Source organism: Lepidochelys olivacea (genome assembly GCF_965140295.1).
Source record: "Lepidochelys olivacea isolate rLepOli2 genome assembly, chromosome: 19".
NCBI lineage: Eukaryota > Metazoa > Chordata > Testudines > Cheloniidae > Lepidochelys > Lepidochelys olivacea.
The window spans coordinates 984,788-1,009,151 of NC_140429.1; the positions used below are offsets into that span (position 1 = coordinate 984,788).

At 41.7% G+C, this 24,364-nt stretch overlaps 1 protein-coding gene across 1 annotated transcript in view; it reads left to right on the forward strand.

The window, feature by feature from the left end:
• The window catches only part of MTF1 (metal regulatory transcription factor 1), a 34,740-nt gene continuing 10,376 nt past the window's right edge, over positions 1 to 24,364 (forward strand). Inside the window, exons 1-10 of the mRNA XM_084652506.1 lie at positions 1 to 82; positions 954 to 1,415; positions 13,517 to 13,755; positions 14,226 to 14,357; positions 14,938 to 15,011; positions 17,348 to 17,475; positions 18,923 to 19,000; positions 21,772 to 21,874; positions 22,576 to 23,120; positions 24,202 to 24,265. Coding sequence (XP_084508632.1) covers positions 1,005 to 1,415; positions 13,517 to 13,755; positions 14,226 to 14,357; positions 14,938 to 15,011; positions 17,348 to 17,475; positions 18,923 to 19,000; positions 21,772 to 21,874; positions 22,576 to 23,120; positions 24,202 to 24,265 — 1,774 coding nt within the window. The 5' untranslated portion in view covers positions 1 to 82; positions 954 to 1,004. The remainder of the gene's footprint in view (positions 83 to 953; positions 1,416 to 13,516; positions 13,756 to 14,225; positions 14,358 to 14,937; positions 15,012 to 17,347; positions 17,476 to 18,922; positions 19,001 to 21,771; positions 21,875 to 22,575; positions 23,121 to 24,201; positions 24,266 to 24,364) is intronic.

Consider the following 24,364-nt stretch of genomic DNA (forward strand, 5'->3'; position numbering starts at 1 on the left):
CCGGAAGCGGAAGTGATGCGTTGGGTAATCATGGTGCCGCGGGGAGGCCGCCGCTGCCGCCGCCGCCGTTACCGGGCGCTTGGTGAGAGCGGGGCGCGCCCAGCCTGGGGGCTGCGGCCGGGGCAGGGCGGCCCGGGGCCCTGCCGGGCCCAGTGAGCGCGACTTGGGGCCCGCGGGCTGCGCCCGGCCGCTCCGGGCCCCCGGCTCCGCCCCGCGCTGGGCGGCCCGGCCTGTGTCCGTAGCGCGGGGCAAACGAGGGGGCGGGACCCGGCCTCAGCCCGGGGGGGGCGGGGGGAGTGTGCAGCGCCGAGCGCAGGGGACCCGGCCTCAGCCCGGGGGGGGCGGGGGGAGTGTGCAGCGCCGAGCGCAGGGGACCCGGCCTCAGCCCGGGGGGAGTGTGCAGCGCCGAGCGCAGGGGACCCGGCCTCAGCCCGGGGGGAGTGTGCAGCGCCGAGCGCAGGGGACCCGGCCTCAGCCCGGGGGGAGTGTGCAGCGCCGAGCGCAGGGGACCCGGCCTCAGCCCGGGGGGAGTGTGCAGCGCCGAGCGCAGGGGACCCGGCCTCAGCCCGGGGGGAGTGTGCAGCGCCGAGCGCAGGGGACCCGGCCTCAGCCCGGGGGGAGTGTGCAGCGCTGAGCGCAGGGGACCCGGACTCAGCCTGTGCTTTGTTGCTATATCAGGAGCAGCCCCGTGCCCACCTGGCCCTTCCCCTCCTGGCTCCGCGATCAAGGGCTGGTGATAGTCACTCGCTGTTCCCTGCTTGGCTCCTATACGAACTGAATAAAAACTGTCCTGCACTATTTGTCTTGATTTTCTGAAAGCGAGACAAGGTTTCTGGAAGTGAATTAATGGGGACAGGAAATATAAACTTGTGGAAGTTCACACCCTTGAGGGATTTAGGTGAAGTCCTTATCTAAATATTGATATTCTTACTCTTGTGCTACTCTTGTTACAGATGAGTTGTTACATTTTGATTTCATGATGCTGCACTGAATTCCATTAAACCATGGGGGAAAATAGTCCTGATGGCAGCATTCACTACTATGAAGCGGAGGAAGATGAACTGACCCAAGATGATAAAATGATGAGGTTTGTGGACAAAAATGGTCTGGTTCCTTCATCATCTGGGACAATTTATGACAGGACAACTGTTCTAATTGAACAAGACCATGGGACATTAGAAGATGATGAGGATGAAGGACAATGTGGAGATCACTTGCCTTTTTTACCAGAGGGTCATGAAGAAGGATTTCATTTAATAGATCACGAAGGAATGTCCCAGGGTTATGTGCAACATATTATTTCTCCAGATCAGATTCATTTGACTATAAATCCTGGTTCAACTCCCATGCCAAGAAATATCGAAGGAGCTACTCTCACTTTGCAATCTGAATGCCCAGAAACCAAGCGTAAAGAAGTAAGTGACCAACTATAATCGTAGAACTTTGCCCATCCTGAGAGCTGTTCATCTGGTGATCTCAAAGCACTTTGCAGATATTGTTGAGGTTTTTTTCCCAAGTGGTACTGAGAATTTAGTTGCACACTAAAGGAAAACATATGACTAACTCCACATAACTGTTTTGAAAATCTCAACCATTAGGTTTAGCTTCACAGTAGCTCTCTGGTTATGTAGGTAAGTACATGATAAGTTGCCCAGGATTACACAGTGAGTCAGCAGCTAGAATCAAGAATGTAACTTATCAGTCCTGATTCACAGTCTCGCCTGCTCTCACTACTTAGACCATTCACCTTATTATGTAGCTGTTACTGTGTGAAGAGAACCCCAGTGTGTTTCATGACAGTGCAGTAACCACTAAATATAGTAATAAAAGGTGACTGGAAAATAAGGACCATGATAATAGTACATGTGCTTTAGTGGTCTTTCTCTCTAAATAGCTTGATTAGTCTTTCACAACTCTTAAAAATATTGCCAAAACTAAGCATTTAAAATGGATATAAGCTTTCTTAGCCTGGGGTGTACCAAGTTTGGCTTAGGAAAATTTCTGCATCCCAATTAAGTGTCAATTTCCAGCCCATTGTGATTTGAAATTTCTAAAATCTTCGTCACCCACATGGATTTTGAAACAGAAACTTGACATAACCTTAGTTACAGCGTTATTACCCGGGGCACTGTAATCAGCAGCAAGTGAAATTTTAGGAAGTCACAATTGTACTTGATTAAAATGTGACCTTTTGAACCAGCTGACTCCTGTGAAATGGGTGGTTCTAGCAATAGAACACATGATTTTCATAGTGAATTTTTGTTGTGTTGAAAGCAAAGTGGGTTCGGACAGACTTGGTAAAAAGAATTTTCTCCAAAAATAATGAATTGTGTGGGGTATCTTTGGTTGACTAGTGTTAATGTCAGCATATCAGACTTCGGGCTGGTTCTGTAGTCCTTGCTCATGGTGAAGAAGGACTTACATGAGTATTTCCATTAAAGCCAATGGAACTACTTGTGTAACTGATCCTCTCTGTGAGTAAGGGTTGCAGAATTGGGCTTTTAGTTAGAATGGAATCTGGGTTTGAAAGCCTGAATAGTTTAGTTTAGCAGGTTTCAGAGTAGCAGCCGTGTTCGTCTGTATTTGCAAAAAGAAAAGGAGGACTTGTGGCACCTTAGAGACTAACCAATTTATTTGAGCATGAGCTTTCGTGAGCTACAGCTCACTTCATCGGATGCATTCAGTGGAAAATACAGTGGAGAGATTTATATACACACAGAACATGAAAAAATGTTCTGTGTGTATGTGTAAAAAAAAAAAAAAAAGCAGGAGACCTTGATTGACGATCACTTGGCAAAGTGAAAGTGGTTCAGTAGCAGCAGTAGTTGCTTTCAAGTCAGAGATGCAATTTCTGGACCGGAAGGTCTCAATCAGCAAGTCTGTTAGCCTAGGACTCAAATGGGATATTTTCTTTTCCAATTTTCTGTAGTGTTACTGGCTGTTGCACCCTGCCTTCTTCACTGCTGATTTATTACTACAATTTATTTTCATGTCATGCTACAGTTTTCCTTTGTTCTTTATAGGACACTCAATTTGCCACTTCCAGTGTCTGAGAATAGTGGTGTGTGTGAGCTAAATCAGTGTGGTTCCTTCTCCAAATGTGTAAAAAATAGGATTGTCCTCTATTACTTTTTGAGGTGTTTGAAAGGCTTGGAAGATTTTTTTTTTTTGGTAATTGTCTTTTCTGCTTTGTTATATGCTGTAAATTCAGGCAATGACTACTTCTCTCTCTGTAGAGTAGTCAAGATGACTAGAGAGCTAGTAGTAGGGGGTACAGTAAAAGTGAATCCTGGGAAAATGTGGTCTTATGTCTGCTCAATTTAAATGCTTGACAACTAGTTGGGAGGAAAGATCTTTAAAGACTAAACACGCTTGCACCTTCAATTAAGGTCTGAAAAAGCTATCCCACTAGTTCTCTGGCCCTTACGAAACAGGGAAGATGACTTGACTTTGCTTATATTTGAGAGAGAAGCAAAATAGAAACCCTTTATGAACATTCACAAGGTAGTAAAAGGGCTTAGTCTCAATTTCTTTAGTTTGGAGGTCACCTTTAACTCTATTTTGTTACAACATCTCATTCTACGTTTAGTACTACTTTCCCCATGAGAATAGCTAGTACTTACATCATCTTCCATCTTAGTTTCATAAGCTTCCTATTCACTGGTACTAATTCACCCTGAACTCAGTTTAATCTTGTAATTTGTGCTCCCTTGGTTTTGAATTACTCAGCAGTCCGAACAATTTAGCTAGTTGGACAATGTTCCATCCTATATGCCACCAGGTTTTCTTCACCAATAAAGATAAACTTTACTTCCTCTTAGCCCCTACTTATGTATATGTGTAAAATGTAGGCTCCTTCTGGTTACCCTCCAAGGTTGTGCTATCCTTTCTTTGCAAAGCGAATACACAATATAGCTATAATTGCCTTCTACAGAACTGATACTGCTTTGAGTTTGTGTTCTGCCATCTGTGGCTGTGTCCTAGTGCCATGTTTCATTGGTGGTGATGGCGTTAAGCCTTTTTCTGGTAAACTCCCATCTTTTCCTGCTCTGTACTCTGCATGACAGCTTCATTTTAGATGTTTGGTCCCCTCTTCCCAGACCTTTTATCTATAGTAAACAAACACTTGCCCTTTGTACTAAAAGATGTGTGTTGCTTTGAGTATCGTTGTATAGCTCCTCATCTCACCACTTATATGTGCAGCCCATGGACCAAGCGATTGTTACTAGCTTCTGGTAGTGCCCACAATCTTGAGTAGCTCACAAGTATGTAAAACACTTTCATGTATTGCAGTAGTTGATGTAAAGATGATTCTCCTGCACGTGGAGCTTTTTGATGCAGCACTTTGCACCCTAACTTCAGGACAAACTGCATTACCAGGAATCCAGTTTATTTTAGTGCTGATGTGTATTAGTAATGAGTGGTACTAAAGCTGGTAGTCCTGTTAGGAAAGATAATGTACCTTTTTCCAGCTAATAAAATTCACTTTCCTACCTTGTGTCTGTTTTTAATCCACCAGTGTACTTTACATGCCAGACCTTTCTTGTGCTTTGTCTCAACCTATGACACTACAACTATAAGATGAACTTTTTAAACTGCCGAGCAGATGTGTAACCGTTCTGCAGTGCTCAACAAAGATACCTTGCATCAGCTGTCTTGCTGTTACTAAATCAAACATGCTGCATGGTGTGTTTTAACTAATACAACATTGCTATTGCCTTCTCTGCACAATGATTCTCCTCTCCCGTGGATGCTGGGTTTCCCAGTTCTCTATCTTGTCATGGAGGAACATTTTAAAAATGCTAAAACTTCACAAATTTGTCCTCAATTCTCTGAAAGCTGGTGCATGATTGTTATCTAGGCTTAGGATACTTTTCATTTTAAACATGTCCAGTGTTTTCTTTATCTTTTTCTCTATCTCTGTGCTGTCCTATACTAGACCAAGGAATAAGAAACAAACCCCTATATCTGGCTGATAGTGTGGTTCCCCTTTCCATCCAGTTAGCCCACTGACTTTCCTTTGCAGATGTTTGTACCCACTCATAAGAGGCCATCCAGTACATGTTTCTGCTTGTGGCCCTCTTCAGAACTGAGTGAGTAATTCCTGCAAGCTCCTGTGAGTAGATAGTACCCAGTTAAATAAGCAAAAGTAGTGTCTAAGACTGAATCTGTTCTAAAAAATCCTGTGCAGCAATTCTCAGATGGTCTGTGGGCATGGTGTTTGGCTCCTCCTTGTTTTCAGCTGCATTAAGGACAGCTAAAATTCATAGAATTATAGAAATGTAGGTCTGGCAGAGACCTTGAGAGGTCATCTTGTCAGTTCCTTGTGCTGAGGCACCACCCGGTGTACCTAGACATTCACTGACAGGTGTTTGTCTAAACTGTTCTTAAAAACTGCCAATTATGGGGGTATAGAATCGTGGAATATTTCCTATTTCTTTTCCATGAGCAGTTGATGCTGCAGGCAAGGGCATCTCTTTGTAAAGCAAGTTAGATTGGAAGTGGTGAGGGATGGCAGAATGGTCTCCACTGCTAGGCAGAAGCAGTTGGAAAAAGGGAGAGGTTTAGTCTGTGGTGCTGAGAGTTGAAGGCTGTAGGTCTCCTACAACCCCATAAAGGCTGCTGTGTGACACCAAAAAGCTATCCATTGCCCTCCTGTTGTAAATGCCAAGGCTGCTTTTCTTACTGTGGCAATGCTTGCTTTTTGCTTTTGATTCTTTCACTTCTGTCTATGCAGTCTCTCTCTCCTTCCACAATCCACCCTCCCGTGCTGCTTTTGGCAGTTAAATATTTTCCGTGCTATTCAGAATTCTTCGGTGTGCGGTGCTTTTCCTCACCACCCCTTTCTCTAGAGTGTAGAGTTACTGTGCTGTCAGCACTTGGTAACTGCCCTTCCTGCATTGATCTAACGCTTGTGATTCCTGAAAGGTCTGTATCCACAAAAACAATGAGAAGTCCGGTGGCACCTTAAAGACAAACAGATTTATTTGGGCATAAGCTTTCATGGGTTAAAAAAAAAACAAAAAACCCAACTTCTTGTTTACCCGTGAAAATTCATGCCCAAATAGATCTGTTAGTCTTTAAGGTGCCACTGGACTGACTCCTCGTTGTGTTTTTCTAAAAGGTCTGTCTCGTTTTCAAACTTTGGTACCACTTGTATAGTTTATCATGGCATTCAGGGCTCATGGGCTTTGAAAAGCAGGTGTTCATAGAACCATAGAAATATAAGACTTGGAGAGACCTCAAAGTCATCAAATCCTGTCCCCTGCGTTGAGACAGAACCAAGTAAATCTAGACCATCCCTGACTAGTGTTTGTCCAACCTGTTCTTAAAAACTTCTAATGGTGAGGAGTCCACTACGTCTATTGGAAGCTATTCCAGACCTTAGCTACCCTAACACGGAGAAAACTTTTAAAAATAGCTAACCTAAATCTCCCTTGCTGCAGATTAAGCCCATTACTACTCCTCGTACCTTTAGTGGACATGGAGAACAATTGATCACTGTCCTCTTTATAACAGCCTTAACAGATTTGAAGCCTGTTATCAGGTCCTTCCTCAGTTGTCTTTTCTCAGACTTAAACGTGCCCAGTTTTTTTAAGCTTTCCTCATAGGTCAGGTTTTCTAAACCTTTTGATCATTTTTGTTGCTCTCCTCTGGACTCTCTCCAATTTGTCCATATTCTTAGTGTGGTGCTCAGAATTAGACACAAGGGCCTAACTACTGCCAACTAAAGTGGGACACTGATGTCTTGCATATGACACTGTTGTTAATATACCCTATAAGCCTTTTTCACAGCTGCATTATAGTGTTGACTCATTCAGTTTGTGGTCATAGAATCATAGAATATCAGGGTTGGAAGGGACCTCAGGAGGTCATCTAGTCCAACCCCTTGCTCAAAGCAGGACCAATCCCCAACTAAATCATCCCAGCCAGGGCTTTGTCAAGCCTGACCTTAAAAACTCCTAAGGAAGGAGATTCCACCACCTCCCTGGGTAACCCATTCCAGTGTTTCACCACCCTCCTAGTGAAAAAGTTTTTCCTAATATCCAACCTAAACCTCCCCCGCTGCAACTTGAGACCATTACTCCTCGTTCTGTCATCTGCTACCACTGAGAACAGTCTAGATCCATCTTCTTTGGAACCCCCTTTGAGGTAGTTGAAAGCAGCTATCAAATCCCCCCTCATTCTTCTCTTCCGCACACTAAACAATCCTAGTTCCCTCACCCTTTCCTCATAAGTCATGTGTTCCAGTCCCCTAATCATTTTTGTTGCCCTCCGCTGGACATTTTCCAATTTTTCCACATCCTTCTTGTAGTATGGGGCCCAAAACTGGACACCGTACTCCAGATGAGGCCTCACCAATGTCGAATAGAGGGGAACGATCACGTCCCTCAATCTGCTGGCAAGGCCCCTACTTCTACATCCCAAAATGTCATTGGCCTTCTTGGCAACAACGGCACACTGTTAACTCCTTTCTAGCTTCTCATCCACTGTAACCCCTAGGTCCTTTTCTGCAGAACTGCTGCCGAGCAATTCGGTCCCTAGTCTGTAGCTGTGCATTGGATTCTTCCGTCCTAAGTGCAGGACTCTGCACTTGTCCTTAATGAACCTCATCAGATTTCTTTTGGCCCAATCCTCTAATTTGTCTAGATCCCTCTGTATCCTATCCCTACCCTCCAGCGTATCTACCTCTCCTCACAGTTTAGTGTCATCTGCAAACTTGCTGAGGGTGCAATCCACACAATCCTCCAGATTGTTAATGAAGACATTGAACAAAACCAGCTTGAGGACCGACCCTTGGGGCACTCCACTTGATACCGGCTGCCAACTAGACGTGGAGCCATTGATCACTACCCATTGAGCCCGACAATCTAGCCAGCTTTCTATCCATCTTATAGTCCATTCATCCAACCCATACTTCTTTAACTTACTGGCAAGAATGCTGTGGGAGACCGTGTCAAAAGCTTTGCTAAAGTCAAGGAACAACACGTCCACTGCTTTTCCCTCATCCACAGAGCCAGTTATCTCATCATAGGTCCACTTTAACTCCAGATCCTCTGCGACAGTTAATAACCTAGCCAGTTATTCCCCATTTAAGTACTTTGCCTTGTCTTTATTGAATTTCATCTTGTTGAGTTTGGATCAATTCTCCAGCATGTCAGGATCCGTTTGAATTCTAATCCTGGCCTTCAGAGAGTTTACAACTCCTCCAGGCTTGGTGTCATCTTTTACTCTCCACTCTATTGAATTGTCCTGGACCTAGGACTGACCCATTACATACACCCTCCCACTATGACAGTGAACTACTGATAAGTACTCTTTGAGTACAGTCTTTCTACCTGTTGTGCACCCACCTTATGGTAATTTCCTGTAGACCACATTTTCCTAGTTTGCTTATGAGAATGTCATGTGGGACTGTGTCAAAAGCCTGACTAATCCTTCTCTAACCGTAACCTATGTTACTCTATTCCTATAATACTAAGGGGTTAGGACAACCTTTCCCTGTGTAGCTTGCTTCCACAGTAAATTTGCCCAACATTAAAATACATTTCAACTCCAGATGCTGTATAAGTGAGCCCCATTCCAATATTTAACTGAAACTTCTATGCAGAGAACTTCGCTTTTCCTACAGCCTTCATTTTAGTTGGGAGATTCACTGAGCTTCCCTAGCTCCCTCTCTGGACCATAGCAGCACTTCAGAATCACTGTCACTTGTGTTCTCAAGCTGGCAGCGGGGTCTAGACAATTAGAAATGAACATGGTGATAAAGGCACAAAAATAAATCTTGTCTTTAGGTACAGATGTAAATTAAGGCCTGTTTTTAGACTGAAGTTCTCCTGATTAATCCAGCATGAAGATGGATCTCTGGGAATTTAATAGAATGCTAGAAAAATTTACCTCCTTTTCACGAAGTAGCTTAAATGATTACAATCACATCCTAGCACCAAAGAGACAGGATTCAAACCCCATGTTGGTCACAGTGGAGAACAAAAAAATTCAGTTATTTTCCTACTTAAGTGATTCCTTTCCGCTGGCAGCTAGCTGCTGTATTATAGCACATTTCTATTTGTTGGTGTGCATGAAGCTTTTGTATATGTAATTTGCTTTAAGGTTCTGTAATGACCAGGATCTGTCATCTCATCAAAGGAAGGTGAAATTAAAAGTATAATTCTTTCTTTCCTTCCTAGTGTGAAATACTACTGTTGTATCAACAAGAGACTCTGGATTGAATGAGAATTGTGACAAATGTAATTTATATATAGAAATAAAAACAGGAGAAAAGGAATTAAATACCAAACAACAAAATGTGTCCCTAATCCCAACACAATTATTATAACACCAAGGGGTTTAGTGCAAACTGTGATCCCACTTTACTGCCATCAAGCCTTCTGCATGTTGCTTGCTGTAAACAGGCATAAAAAGGTCCTGGGCCTCTGCCTTCACCTACATGTGTCAGTAGTGCCAACCTATCCCCTGTAGCTTGTATTCATAGGAGGCAGGTCACCCAATACCTGGCAGGGGAGAGAGGTCAGCTGACTTTTTGCTTTTGCAGCGGCACTTAATAATCCTTGTACTGGCAAAGTGCTGTGCACTATACAAAGGAAAAATGTTCACTGCCCTCCAAGAATGTACTGTCTAAAAGGCAGACACCTGGGAGATCCAAAGGTGGGGATGTAATTTAGTGGAGGGATGTGTCTTGTGGGGTTTTTTTTAATGTTGCCCTTCAAATCCTCCTCTTCATTCCTAGTGAAAGGGGCCTCACTGCTGAGCTGGCCCCATGTAGCACTAGCATAGGGCCAAAATGTGTGCTCTGTACACAGTCTCAGGTTGGGAGTTGTGTGGGATTGCACTGCCCCAGTGGAGACTTTGAGTTGGCTTGTGCCTATGGTTCAATAAGCCCTGTATCCATAGTGAATGTTGGCTTAGCTGTCATCACCCAAGTTTCTCACTTTCCTAGGTGACCTTTCAAACAGGCAGGTCTTGAGCTTGTGCCGAAGTGCCCTTAACAGAAACCAAAGGTCAGAGTGGCCATGTTTGTGAGACTCAGTGCTGCAGGTCCCCAGGTGCTGAATTATCCAGCTGGCAGAGCCTCCTGAAAGGAGAGAAGCCAAGAATACTTTCAAAAGTGGCCACTAGTTTTAATGGGTGGATGTCAGTTTTTAGGTGCCCAGTTTGAGACACCCATGACATTTTAGAGATGCTGAACGTCTACATTTCCCAGTGATCTCCAGAGGCATTCTGGGAACTCTGTATCTCTTAGAAATCCGTCCTAGTGTATCTCTTGTGGGACAATCAAAACCTGATGCTTGCAAAATCAGTGGTGACTTTTGAATATGGTAGCCTTAGTGGCTAGAGTCTTGTCTTTTTTTTTAACAATATTAGTAAATGTTATTACATAAAATCTCTCACCTTCCCATCCTGCTTTCCATACATCCATGCAGCACACGGAGGGACCACTTTGGCAAAATACAGGTCTGGTTCAAAGAACAGTTTGGGGAAGATATGTTTAGTTCTCAAACTGTCAAAAAAATAGAAGTGTTTAAAAGCTGTAAGTGGAGAAATGTCCTGAATGTTTCTGAATCTAATGCTGGGGTCTGTAGGAAAATCCAGCTTCTAAAATCCAACTGGGATTTTCAAAGTTTATCAGGAGTGGCCTAAATGCTCCCATTGCATGCAGTAATAAGACTCTCACTGATTCAGTGGGAGAAGAGTTAGGCCAGTGCTGCATGTTTTTGAAAATCCCACCCCAAACTTCTGTTTAAAATAACTAATATAAGTTCCAGAAAATCCACACACTGCATGTAACAAGCTCTTTCCTACCTCTGTTGCAGCCTTTGCATGGGGAGCACCATTTACAGAATCTTTTTTTAAGCAGAGACTGATTTTAATTTTGTCTCTATGATTGTTCCTAGTATTGTATATAGACCTTCTGAAAGGTACAGGGGGAAGTGTGTGCACTACATTCTGCATGTATATGAATCTACTTCCTTTTCTGATGATAAAGGTTTTTAACACATCAGAGTGATGCTTTTAAAAGGGTACAGGGAGGTACCATAAACATTATTACATGAGAATGTCAAGCTCCTCTCCAAATACAGCCTAGTGTAATGAAGACTCACTGCTCGTTCAATTTATACCAAATACAATGCAAAACATTAGCCAGTTGCTTCCATTCCTGGCAGGACTGCAAGGGGCTTTCAGTAGGTTCTTGACCAGATGTGCTATTGATGAAGTATTCTTGGTGCTGATATTGTGCTGTTTGTCATATTCTCCTAACTTCCAGTGTTTGTCTTCTTGCATCACTTTAAGCGGCACCAAAATATATTTACAGCCTGATAACATACCCGGAAATCTGTCCCTGCTCCCTTCTCCTTCCTTCTTAACCCCCAGTGACAGTGAAGAACGCGGATTCTCAAATATTCTTGCATCTATCTACCCTATCAAAGAAAAAGGGTGTAGGGAGGAGTGCTGAATCACTGAGAGGATTAAAGTTTCTCTCTTGTTGTTCCTGGGATTTTAGGGAAAGGTAGCAGCTAGTGTGGTCTCAGGCCCTGCTGTCTGCTTTAAGAGAAAAGACTTGCAAAAATTTGTTGGGAGACCATGAGTTTGCAATGCACATACAGTCCTTGTGTCTACCAATAGCGGCCATCCTAAGTGTTCTACATGTGCTGGTTGTGATACCTGGAATCCACATGAATCCAACTGAACTGGTGAAATCTGTGTTGGTTTCTCCCCAGTGTGGACAGGAAGCTATAAGTGGTGTGGTTGTACTGGTTCATCTAGTCTTCCCAATTTCATTGCACAGTTCAGTACCTTGTATTTGGAAATTACCCCAAAGCCTCTTCTCATAGCAACAGTGCCGGGTGCTTTAGGAAAAGTAGCACTTTGAGAAATATAAGACGGTTGCTGGCTTGTGTCCTTCCCTAGTTATCTTCCCATATCCAGTGATTAAACTAGTCTTCAGAGAAGAAGCAGCAAGTTCTTCCTTCTGTATTGTGGCTTTGCTCTGCCTTTATAAATGTTTCTAAGCCTCAGTTGGAGTACTGCATTTCCACTTGCCAGTCACCCACTCAGTGCACTGGGGCTCTAGAATCATTTTGTGACTGGTGGGAGTTCTCAACCATTGCAGTCAAATTAAAACTGTCAGTCTAGTAATTACCATTGAAGAGAAATCCAGTCTAGCAGAGCAAATTGATTTTTTCCATGTGGAGAGAGAGAGTCCAATTCAATGAAACATTCTGACTTCCATACTATGTAAGCCTCTAATGCACCCTCTCCCTGTTTGGTGCAGAAGCTTGGCAGAATTTCTATCAAATCTAGTCTGACATGAGTCAGGTGATCCAAGCAGCTGGTTGGGAATTCTGGGTTACTTGTGTATCGCCTTAAAGCTCCATGTTTATAATCTCATTTTGGTTCACAAAACAATCTGCGTGGTAAGAATTAAAATCTTTTGTATTGGCATGAGCTTCTTTCCAGTTATATCTCCGCAAACCTTTGCTTTGTTGAGCTGATGTTCCCATTTAGTGTGGGGTCTTTGGGCAGTCTCATCACATTTTTTATATATATATAATAATATATACACACACACACAAAGAAAATGCCCCAATTTTACTATGTTTCTGCTATAAATTATATTTGATATGTAAGAAAATACAGACTAGATGGAACAAAGCAATCTATAATCCACAATAACTTGTAAGAGATCCATTCACTATCAGTGTATTGGAGCAGCACAGTGCAGAGTTATCCCTCTAGGGCCTGGCTTTGTACTCCTTATTTGGGGACGTTGGTGTGAGTTTAGAATTTCTACGGATTGCATGGCTGCTCTTTGTGGACCTGTTAATGTGTGTTTGAAACTGGACAATTGTCTTGGTCAATAGCTGAACATTTTAGAAGATTTTGAATTTAAGTTCAGACACACTTTCTTTTTTATATTAAAAATGAGAGCAAGCATAGAGCAATATTTCATTAGACTCATAGTCCTGAGAAATGCTGAGCAACGATACTTCCATACACCTCCACAGTGTGAAGTTAAGGGGATTCAGCACTTCACTGGATCATGTTAAAAAAGTATGTATCTGTCTGCCTCTTCCCCTAAACATACCAGCACAGTCAAATGCCAATTGCTAAAGGCTAAGTTTATTAATTTGGAATGCATATGGGGATTTAGACCTTCACTTTGATTTATTATCCCATAGACTCATGTTCCTGTGCTAGTTAAACTCTGTAAACCTCTGTTTCTATAGATTTGCCTGTGTTTTTCCCCATAACACAATAGGAGGGCAAAGTAATTTGATACTTCATCTGTTAATTTAAAAAAAAAAATACATTGGTATCATTCTGGGATCAGAATCCAGCTTATTGTCTTTAATTAGAGCAAAAGCCTAGCTATCCATACCAGGCAACTAACCCACTCAGAGACCATGCTGTGGATTAGATCCCAGAAGTTCTAGAAACTTGGTTCAGCTGAATTGTACATTTTGTAGGCTTAAACTCTGCAGCATTTTCCTCATAGGTTAAGAGATACCAGTGCACCTTTGAGGGCTGCCCTCGCACCTACAGCACTGCTGGGAATTTGCGCACTCATCAGAAGACACATCGTGGGGAATACACATTTGTCTGCAATCAACAAGGTTGTGGCAAGGCCTTCCTTACCTCCTATAGTCTCAAAATCCATGTCCGAGTGCACACTAAGGAAAAGCCGTTTGAGTGTGATGTGCAAGGCTGCGAAAAGGCATTCAATACACTGTACAGGTAAGAGCCCTTCCATGCAGCTCTGTTGTCTTGCATGGCAGATGGTTACCACTATTTTTCATATCAAATTCAGTTCTTGTTTGAGCACCCTGGCTGCAATTATTGGGAGTGGATCCTTCTCCCAGCTCCAGACCCACTCAGGCTATAGAATCTCAAATCAGCCTGAAGATCCTCTTCCATCAATACCAAGAACTGGGAGAGCAGCATTTGTGACATTATCATTAATTACGTGTGTTGCAGTAGAAGTAGCTGTGTGGTCCCCTTTGTGCTTGGCATTGTTCAAACACCTAGAGCTTTCAGACATTTTTGATTTGTGTACAGCAGTCCTTCATAAACACTGATATTGATAAATTTAATGACTAAACAGAATATGTTAAGCCTTTGAACCTGTCTTGTGGTCCTTGTTATATGACTCATTAGCCTTGCTGTGCTGCATGTGATAAGAGGGATTTCTTTGGAATGCTTTGCAGGTTGAAAGCACATCAGAGGCTTCACACAGGAAAAACATTTAACTGTGAAAGCGAAGGCTGCAGTAAATACTTCACAACGCTCAGCGATCTGAGGAAGCACATTCGAACACACACAGGAGAGAAGCCATTTAGGTAAGTCGCTAGAAGGCCGTTTCCCCTCTTCTGTGGGGAGAATGGCAGGTGAGTTTGGTAACTGACGGTCTGTGTGAAGCAGTGGAGTCACTACAAAGAAGAGGCTCGTTGTAAGAATCTAGAGACAAACTGCATGAAATATTTTCACTTTTAGTCCAGCGAGGGAGGCTAGATGCATGAGCATATCTGAACTGCCGCTTCTTCAGTTGGCGAGAAGAGGACAGCATTGCAGTTAGTGGCACCAAATTACTCTGTTGCCAAATAGATCAGGCTGGCCAAGCTGCTGTGAGGAGCAGCACATCTGCAAAATCTGTTTTTTCCCTGGTATGGTGGAAAGTGTAATCCATAAAAAATGGTGATTGCAATAAATAGCTTTGTTCACTTTTTATATTTTGCTGTCACATTGTGATCTGTGCAGCATGTGTAGCCAGATACCTCCAGATAGCAACTATTAACAGAGTGTAAATCTGGAGCGTCCTGCAGGTCAGTCAAGCACCCAATGGGAAGCATGACTTCGCATTGTACCTGATGTATTCAAAACATCTGATGCTAACTTTTCTCTGTTTGATGCTTCACTCAGGTGTGATCATGACGGCTGTGGAAAGGCTTTTGCTGCAAGCCACCACCTTAAAACACATGTTAGGACACATACTGGTAAGTCTGGAGGGATCTCTTCTGTAGCTGAGCCTCTTTTGTTTATACAAACTTTCATAAGCCTAATAATGCTTATACCTGTAGTCTACAGAGAAGCACAGCAAGGGCATTTAATGATCTGTTGGTCAGATTTCAGTTGTTTATTTGTTTTATTTATTCAGATGTAAGGAATAGTAATAAAGATGTCAAGGCACCCTGACATTTAATCTTTCAACATCATAATACATTCAGTAGCAATTAATAAAAACAAGCATTCAGATGGGAACAAATTAACTCAACTCAGCCAACCAGTGAAGCCACTACAAAAGACATCTTTCCTGTTCCTGTTGTCTCAACCTTCTCCAGAAACCGTAGGAAATAAACCAGTACTGCACCAAAAGTGGTGAGCAATTAATAATTCAGTTAATATTTTAATTAGGAAACAAGAAAGGCAGCTATCTCGGGGTAGTAAACAATAGAAAAATATCCCTTCAATTTAAATTTGGCAGCTATTGAGTTTTACCAGCACACCTCACAAATGCAGCAGTAATGAGGTGTAAAACTTAAATAGTCACTAACTCACTTGACAAATTTGGAAACTTCTGTTTCTAAGGCTGTTATGCTGCATCCAGGAAGGGGCACTAAAGCTGTTTAGTAGGCTGTTCAGACATGTTCCCACAGGTCCTACATTCACTGTTTACTCTTTTCAGCATAACATTTAGCGTGGGGTGCTTTATATGGTGGAATTCACCTTGGACAATTGTAAAGTGGGTATGTTACAGAGATTCTCTCTGAGAGTTGCTGTAGCAACCCTGTACAAGACATTCAAACTTGAGTATGTCTTTTTGGGAGGCGATGTCCTTCTTTCCTTATCAAGTTAAGGGGGGTTGTGATAAATGGGCCTACAGATATACCCTAATTTTGAGCTCAACTCTAAAAAATGTGTGTAAGTTCATAATATCATCACAATAACCTATAACAAATGTTGATGGGAAAAGGTAGGAAAGGAAGACAGACTGAGTTAGTCCAAACAAAAAGGCCTAATATAATTTAAGGACTGTGTTAAAATGATGCATGGTAAACAAGAAGAGTGTGGAACCATATTTTGGCTAGTAGGTCTAATTGGTGGACAAAATAACAAGGGGATGCTTTATTCCACATATCACTCCCTTTTTGAGTCCTTAAAGAAAGAGACCTTGGGGTGAAAACTTGGCTACTGGAGTGAGCGTCACTGTAATGCCTGTGACCCCTGTTGTCTGCTGGAGTCCTGGACCATCTTCATCCTAAACCTGAGAGATGTCCTAACCAGACTGGGCCTGAGAGGGGGGTACCCAGATGACATCTCTGGCTAAATCTCAAACATCACCTGGGATGTGAGACTCCTCTTCCTGTTCCTTCCCGAACCTTATTTCTTTTCTTTCCTATGTCTCTCCTTTTGTCTTCTGTTAAATAAAAGCCTGGCTTAGCCACCCAATACTGTATATTCTGCAAAACTTCTGTGAACCTGTGATCAGAAAAAGGCAGCTAAATGCAATATGCTAAACAGCCTAATGCTGATACAAATTTGCCAGGTCTTGGAATGGCTGGTAAGATCGTGTGCTGTGTCTGTTTTTCAGCAATGAAATTGCAAGCGAAAGTCAACATCAAAGACAAAAGCTGCGTTTTGTGTCTTTGCTGTTCTTTTCTTTCCCCTTTTGTGTGTGTTTACCTTTTTTGTCTTCTAGGAAACGGAACTGGACTTTAATAGCAACAGCAATAACAACAGTTCCATCCCATATCAACTGACTTCTTCTCTTTTTCCCAAAAGGACAGTAGTTATCATCTTTGATGCCATCTAAGAGACTGTCAAGCAAGGGGGTTTTTCCTTCTAGAAACTCTCTCCTGCTAAAGGGAAAGGGAACAAGGGACGTTGTTAAAATGAAAGCCTTACTTTACGTTTCAGATGCTTTAACTGTTTTCCATTATTTTCTGTATCTTTAATAAAAGGTTACAAAGGATTGTTAATGGTGTGTTTGCCATGGGACTGAGCGGGTGGAGGTCTCTTTATACAAAACCTTGTTTAAAACAGTGTTGAACAGTGACTGGGTTATGTTAACACCTTCGGTCTATATATTCCATCTAAATTAATACAACAGTGGTTGAAGTGAGACCTACAGACTAGTGGGAGAAGAGCTGAAGCAGTTAGAGTGCTTGAAATACTCTTGCCAGCTTACTGGTTTAGTTTCCCATATTTTAAGTAGTGCCATATCTTGGAGGATGATTCTGACTTAAGCAAAATGGCTTTGGTGACTTGTCTTGTAAAGAGATGTCTAAACTTTTGTACAAATCAGTGTGTGTTTGTTTTGTGCTTCTTGTAGGGGAGAGACCCTTCTTCTGTCCCAGTAATGGCTGTGAGAAGACTTTTAGTACTCAGTATAGTCTCAAGAGCCACATGAAAGGTCACGAGAAAGGACACTTATATAATGCACTTCCCAATAACAATGAGGTCAGTAGCTTTCTCTTTTTTCTTTTTAGAGCTTTTGTGATAGATTGAAACAAAACCATATTTTGGGGAGAAGTTCCTGAGGCAATAAAGCGTACGCAACATTGTGTTGCAATTTTCAAAGAAACTTAAGGGTATTTGGTACACCGCTCCGATTGGAAATCGGTGGGATTTTGGTGCTTAACTCCCTCAGGTACCTCTGAAATTCCCAGCCTGAAACTTCAAGAGGATCGTGCCTTATCAAGGAACAAAATCAGGGTGGATTGATTTAAGTCACTGATTTTTAGTTATGATTAAAATCAGCAAGCAGGAAACCTTGATTTAAATCATTTTTTTAATTGTGTTTCTGCATTTATACTTTTTAGTTATTTTCCTAAATAAAGGTTAATTTTCACTGGTTGGTAACCATTAAAATATATTGATTTGCAACTAAATATAGCCTTTACACTAAATTTGGGCTGCTTTTTGCGAACTAGGATACAGTATATGTGTACACATTTGTTTATGTAATTATATATACCTTAACTTACATTTATTCAAATTTTTTATTTTTTAATTTAGGAAATGGTGGATTATGCATTTCTTATTTACTAGATTAATTTTTACTTGTGATTTTTGTCAAGCTTTAATTGGATAGACATTCAAATTCAATTAAAAATGCTCAAAAGCAGCATTTTAATTTTTTTATTTAATAAAACTACCTTAAATGCACTGGAAACATAAACAAAGTGTATCAAAAATTTACCAAATATATTTGCATTTAAAATGAACTGATTTATTAAACAAAGGAAATATCTGTAGTTAGTGAATAAAACTGATTGTTTCTGTTCACCATGTCCTTGAAGATTTTAGAATGAGTAGACCTCATTGTCTCTCAACTAGTTTTTATTCATAGATTGGAAGAGGAAAACAAGCTTTCCTGCTTTTTCAACTCCTAATTGGTTTCTTAACTTTGAATGAACTAGTCATTGAACTGATATAGTTGAATATGCTGAGGTGAAGAAAATATTCTCTCTGTACCAGCAGAAGAGGCTACTGCTGTCAAAAGCTGGTCTCACACTTCAGCGAACTCTGGTTCCAGGTGCTTAGCCAGTGACTTCCACTAGTTCAGTGGCTTGGACTTTCTTTAAAACTTGGCAGCAAATGTGTACTAAATATTATTTATTGTATTTAATTTAAATAGATTATAATTTTTGGCTTTGAGATAAGTTGTCAATTTCAGATTTAATTTTAGATAGATTAATTTTTGTAAATATTTAATTTAAATAAAAAAATTTAAAATCCAATTTTTATTTTTTTTAAATCACTGATTTTATCCACCCTGAACAAAATAGCCTGACAAGCTGTGTAGATGCCTTTACCTCTAAAGAATGAGATCTAAAATACTGTGGAATGTCCAATATTGCTAACACTGTTTTAAATACATAACTGCAGTTGTATTCCTTTTCAGGATACAAACCACTCACTTTGTCTGAGCGACTTAAGCCTCATTTCCACAGATTCGGACCTGCGGGAAAACTCTAATACAGTAAGTAACTATGCTCACCCATAATTTGAGATTTTGTCTTTATTACGGAGTGTTTGCCCCATCCAGAGGAACACAGGGTTTAAGTATTAAAAATTGGTTGGTTTTGTTTCACTTGCTCTGTCCTTTGGCATTATCTGCTTTTGGTCCCCATTTTGTTCCTCTTGTCTGGGTGTGGCCTCTCTAGTGAGAGGAGCATTGAAGCGACTTGCTCTAGGATCGATGCCAGAGCTGTTCAGTGGATTTTTTTGGCAGAAGGCATTACATCATGTGCTGACAAATGCATACGCTTCCTACACAGCCCTTCTGATTCCTTTCCTTCTGTCACTATGAAATAGTGCCGCAAGCCTGTTGGGTGAATTTGGCGCACCCGATGCATGTGATTCTGGCGACTGAGGCAGGTGCAGGCAGTTGTAATACTACATATGATTTTAACTTTTTCTTCACAATATTGTTTCTCTGAAGCGGGGACAATTCCTTTAAAAGCAAAGCAACCCTAGTGTTTCAGTGAATGAGTAACATTTTATGTGGGCAGAAGTAAATTAGGCTGTGTCATAAATAGAAAGGGAAGGGTAAACCCCTTGGAAATCCCTCCTGGCCAGGGGAAAGCTCCTCTCACCTGTAAAGGGTTAAGAAGCTAAAGGGAACCTCGCTGGCACCTGACCAAAATGACCAATGAGGAGACAAGATACTTTCAAAAGCTGGGAGGAGGGAGAGAAACAAAGGGTCTGTGTCTGTCTGTCTGCTGGTCTTGGCCAGGGACAGAACAGGAATGGAGTCTTAGAACTTTTAGTAAGTAATGTAGCTAGGTATGTGTTAGATTATGATTTCTTTAAATGGCTGAGAAAAGAATTGTGCTGAATAGAATAACTATTTCTGTCTGTGTATCTTCTTTGTAACTTAAGGTTTTGCCTAGAGGGCTTCTCTATGTTTTTGAATTTAATTACCCTGTAAGATATCTACCATCCTGATTTTACAGGGGGGATTTCTTTATTTCTGTTTACTTCTATTTTTTATTAAAAGTCGTCTTGTAAAAAACTGAATGCTTTTTCATTGTTCTCAGATCCAAGGGTTTGGGTCTGTGGTCACCTATGCAAATTGGTGAGGCTTTTTATCCAACATTTCCCAGGAAAAGGGGGGTGCAAGTGTTGGGAGGATTGTTCATTGTTCTTAAGATCCAAGGGTCTGGGTCTGTAGTCACCTAGGCAAATTGGTGAGGCTTTTTACCAAACCTTGTCCAGGAAGTGGGGTGCAGGGTTTTGGGAAGTATTTTTGGGGGAAAGATGCGTCCAAACAGCTCTTCCCCAGTAACCAGTATTAGTTTGGTGGTGGTAGCGGCCAGTCCAAGGACAACGGGTGTAATATTTTGTACCTTGGGGAAGTTTTGACCTAAGCTGGTAAAGATAAGCTTAGGAGGTTTTTCATGCAGGTCCCCACATCTGTACCCTAGAGTTCAGAGTGGGGGAGGAACCTTGACAGGCTGGATACAACAATATAGAAAAAATTTCATTTTAAGTCACTTGAGAGCCAGAGATCTAACTCTGACCAGCTCTGAGCTGTTTGGTGAACGGTAGCTGGATAGTTTGTGAAATGGGTAACCTGTTTATATATCTACACATTGTGCGCTCTTTGCTCTGGTTTGGGGGTATCTATGTCTAGGGAAGAACCCATTGCAAAGACTCCAGGCAGAAATAAATAGAAGAAAACATTAAATCAAGCTTGTCCTTTTGGCACTTGCAACTAGTTAAAAGAGCCTTATGTTGGAGTCAGAATTAGCACCATTTGCTTGTACTGCCGCAGTCTCTACCATTTGGCTTTTCCCTCCCCAGCCATTTCTGTAACTTGCATTTTGCATCTATTGGTGGAATCATATACTAAGGCTATAACTGGCTGTGACACAATCACTTAATTAGGTTGCCTCCAGGTGTTGCTGAAAGAGATTGCATCCTTTTGCAAGTTCATCTGGGAAGAGACTTGTAGGGACTTGTAGGCGTCTGTGCAGGAAGTAATTCCACCTTGCTGCCATCTCAAGCACAGACTTTTGGCTGTTCATTGCAAATATCCCTGTAACCTGAAAACAGACTTTCTAATTCAGCAGAGTGAAAAGGAAGGATTTTTCTCCAGAACTAGCAGTGTTCCTTTAAAATCTAACCTTATGGTAAAACTCTTCTTATCTAGTGGGGAATGTGGCCATAACTAAATCTTGCATACAGAAAAATTAGACATGGTTGAGGGGCTGGTATCTTTTAGTGGAGCTAGCTCATGGAGCCATTTAACAAATCCTGTTCGGAGAACAGTTCTGACATTACGGTTAACGCTGGTGCACAGACTAGGAGGTAAACGAAGCAGAGCCATGTTGGCTTGTGCATAAGAAAAAGTTTCCCAAATGATAGGGGTAAAACTGATATAAACAATTCTAATGTTTGATTCTACCCAAACAACAAGGGGTTAAAATGAAATACAGCTACAGAAGAATAGTTAAGTGCCCTTTTAAGGGTTTTGTCAAGTTCAGGGTTGTGCTTATGTTCTCTATAAAGGGTTGTTCATTTTATTGGTGAATTTGCGTCATGGCTAGTGGTAGCTAACAGGCATCTTTCATGCTGTGTGCTAGTTGCATAAAGTACAAAGTACCCTGCCCTTTCTGAGGGTGGCCCATTAAAATAACTGAGAGCAAACGATTGCAACATACACATGCTAGATGACTGGCATTTATGCAAATAGTTTGATTGTGGAGCTGTTATCTAACACTTCTCTCTCCTTTTTCTTCTCTCCAGACACATGGACGAGATCTTAGCACAATCTCACCAGCAAGCATTTTTGAATCTATGTTCCAGAGCCCAGATCATACAGCAAATCAGAAAGATTCTCAACAGACAGGTACACTTTGTATCTGTGCTCTTTGAGAGACCTTACCGCCTATCCGTGCAAACAGCTAATTCCATTTATGCATCTCAGACTGAGAATTATTGCCTAGTGGATAATATAAAGCCTTAGTAGAAACCAGACAGGTGTTCCTTAAAAGGGCTGGTGGGGAGCATCGCCAGTTTATTTTGTTTTCGAAAGTAAATAGTATTCATAGTCTGTGGAGTGTTGGGACAGCGTCACTAGAACTGAGATCATGTTTGCAGCAACTTTGTGTGTCATCCTATGGCACTGAAAATGGTGCTGCTGGGCTTATCTTCCTTATAAACTCCTCTGTACTAGGTTTCCTCTTGGAGCAGGAATTTATGGCTGAATGAATGAAACCATCTGTAGAAGGGGGTTTATAATAGAAATACTTACAGCTCCTGAGAACTAGTGGCTGTAACAGGCCTGTGAGTAGAGTACAGTGTTGTTGGCTTCCTAAATTTAGATATAGAAAGGTCCCTGTCCTGGGTCCCTAAAATGTCCCTATTTAATTGGCTTGCGTTAATGAGTTTTGTACAGGGCTTTGACTATGAAAAGCACTGCTGCTAGCATTCTATTAGCTAGAGGGCAAGTTAGGCTTCATTTCTCAAGGTTCAGTGAAGAGCAGTTTTTCTGGACTGTGTGAGACTTGGTGTATTCATATTTCTTTTTTACTTTGTTTCCTTTGGCAGCTGCCTTGATTGAAAGTTTTAACGGTGATGCAGACTCAGTAACTACTGTTCAGCCTTCTGTAGGAGATTCAGCATCTTTATCTCTCCCACTTGTACTGCAGCTTGGCATCTCTGAGCCTTCTCACCCAGCACTACAAACCTCCGCACCCACCTCCATAGGAACCAGTTCACAGCAAGCTGCGTTTGGAAATCCTGCAACTATTTTACAGTCCCCAGAAGTGCCTGTTCCTCACAGCACACAGTTTGCAGCCAGTCACCAAGACTTTCTACCGCATACTCGGACACCACCACAGCCCATTGCACAAGGACTTTCAGTGGTTGCCGGAGCCACTGCTCCAGCAGCATCGAGTGCCACTGAGCCTCTGCCAGGTGTGGTTCAGTCTGTGCCTGTTGGTGGGAACTCTGTTCTGACAAGTAATCCAACTATAACAATTACTCCGTCTCAAAGTACTGCTATTCTGCAGTCCAGCATAGTCATGGGAGAGCAGAACTTACAATGGATTTTAAATGGTGCCAATGGATCTCCCCCAAATCAAGAACAAATGGTTAGTATTTACCATAACATTGCTGAAACACTGTTCAAAACATTTATGTTCCTCACATAGTGCAGGGGCTGTTTTTTAATAGAAAAATGTCTAATTTTAGTATATTGGAGAGGTACAGGATTCAATCCCATCCCAGGCGTGTCTGCTTCAGTTTTGGGTAGTGGTGATGTGAGTGGCTCTGTACAGATCACAAATTGACAATCCCTGCCCTGAAGAACTTAAAAGGTAGTCATGAAGGAGAAAATGTCTGGAAAATCCAGAGGTGAGGAAGATTTAGTGGGTTGTTTTCTTCTTCTTGTTTGGCAAACTCTCTTGTATAGGCCTCACAGAGGATGTGGACTTGCTTTACCTGTGGCATTGCAGTGTGAGGCTCGAGAGTAACTTGTATTTAATTAAAAAGAAAAGGAGGACTTGTGGCACCTTAGAGACTAACAAATTTATTTGAGCATAAGCTTTCGTGAGCTACAGCTCACTATATCCATCTTTGTGACAAAATAGAAGCACAAAAACTCTATAGTGTTTTCAGCATTGAGGCATTTCATAGTTTATACATTTCCGTAGCTTAATCCTATTGTCTCATAAATTGGAGGAGCCTTGTATATAAGAATAATGAAAAATCTTCTGCAAAACAAGGATGTGTCTGATGCTAAGTGAATCTGTGGGTTTGAGACCTGAAGAATAGTTTGTGTTATTCTTTTTAAGTAGTGAGCCAATGCCATCTGAAAAAGCTTCCTCTGTTGTGAATGCCAACGAATAAAGAGCCATTGATATGAACTCTCTGGATAAAATGGAATATTGGTTAAGTATTAATTAATTTTGTTGGAAGTGTGAACAATGTGTGTTGGCAAATTCACAGCACCTCAGTTCAGTATCTCAGGGCTACCTCGGTGATTGTCCCAGTTTTGTGATATCCAGAACATGGAAGTCACCGTATCAAACCAAACTACGTAATTTGTAATCCAGTTTTCCAGTCATTGCTCTGGGATACAAGTTTGTCTTGCTCACAGCTGTTTGGAGTTTGCTTTTGCTTAGTTGGAGATCTGATTTTAACTGCATCAAATGTGTTTTTATTTTTTTAAAGCCACAAGTTCCAAAGGTGGAGAAAGTCTTTTTCACCACCACATTACCAGTGACTGGCAACACAGGTATGTGCATTTGAAATGCAACTTCTTACCCGTTTATAGTCCCAGTGACATTCCCTTGGTAATAGGTGACATCTCCTTGAATAGTACTTGTTGGGGTGT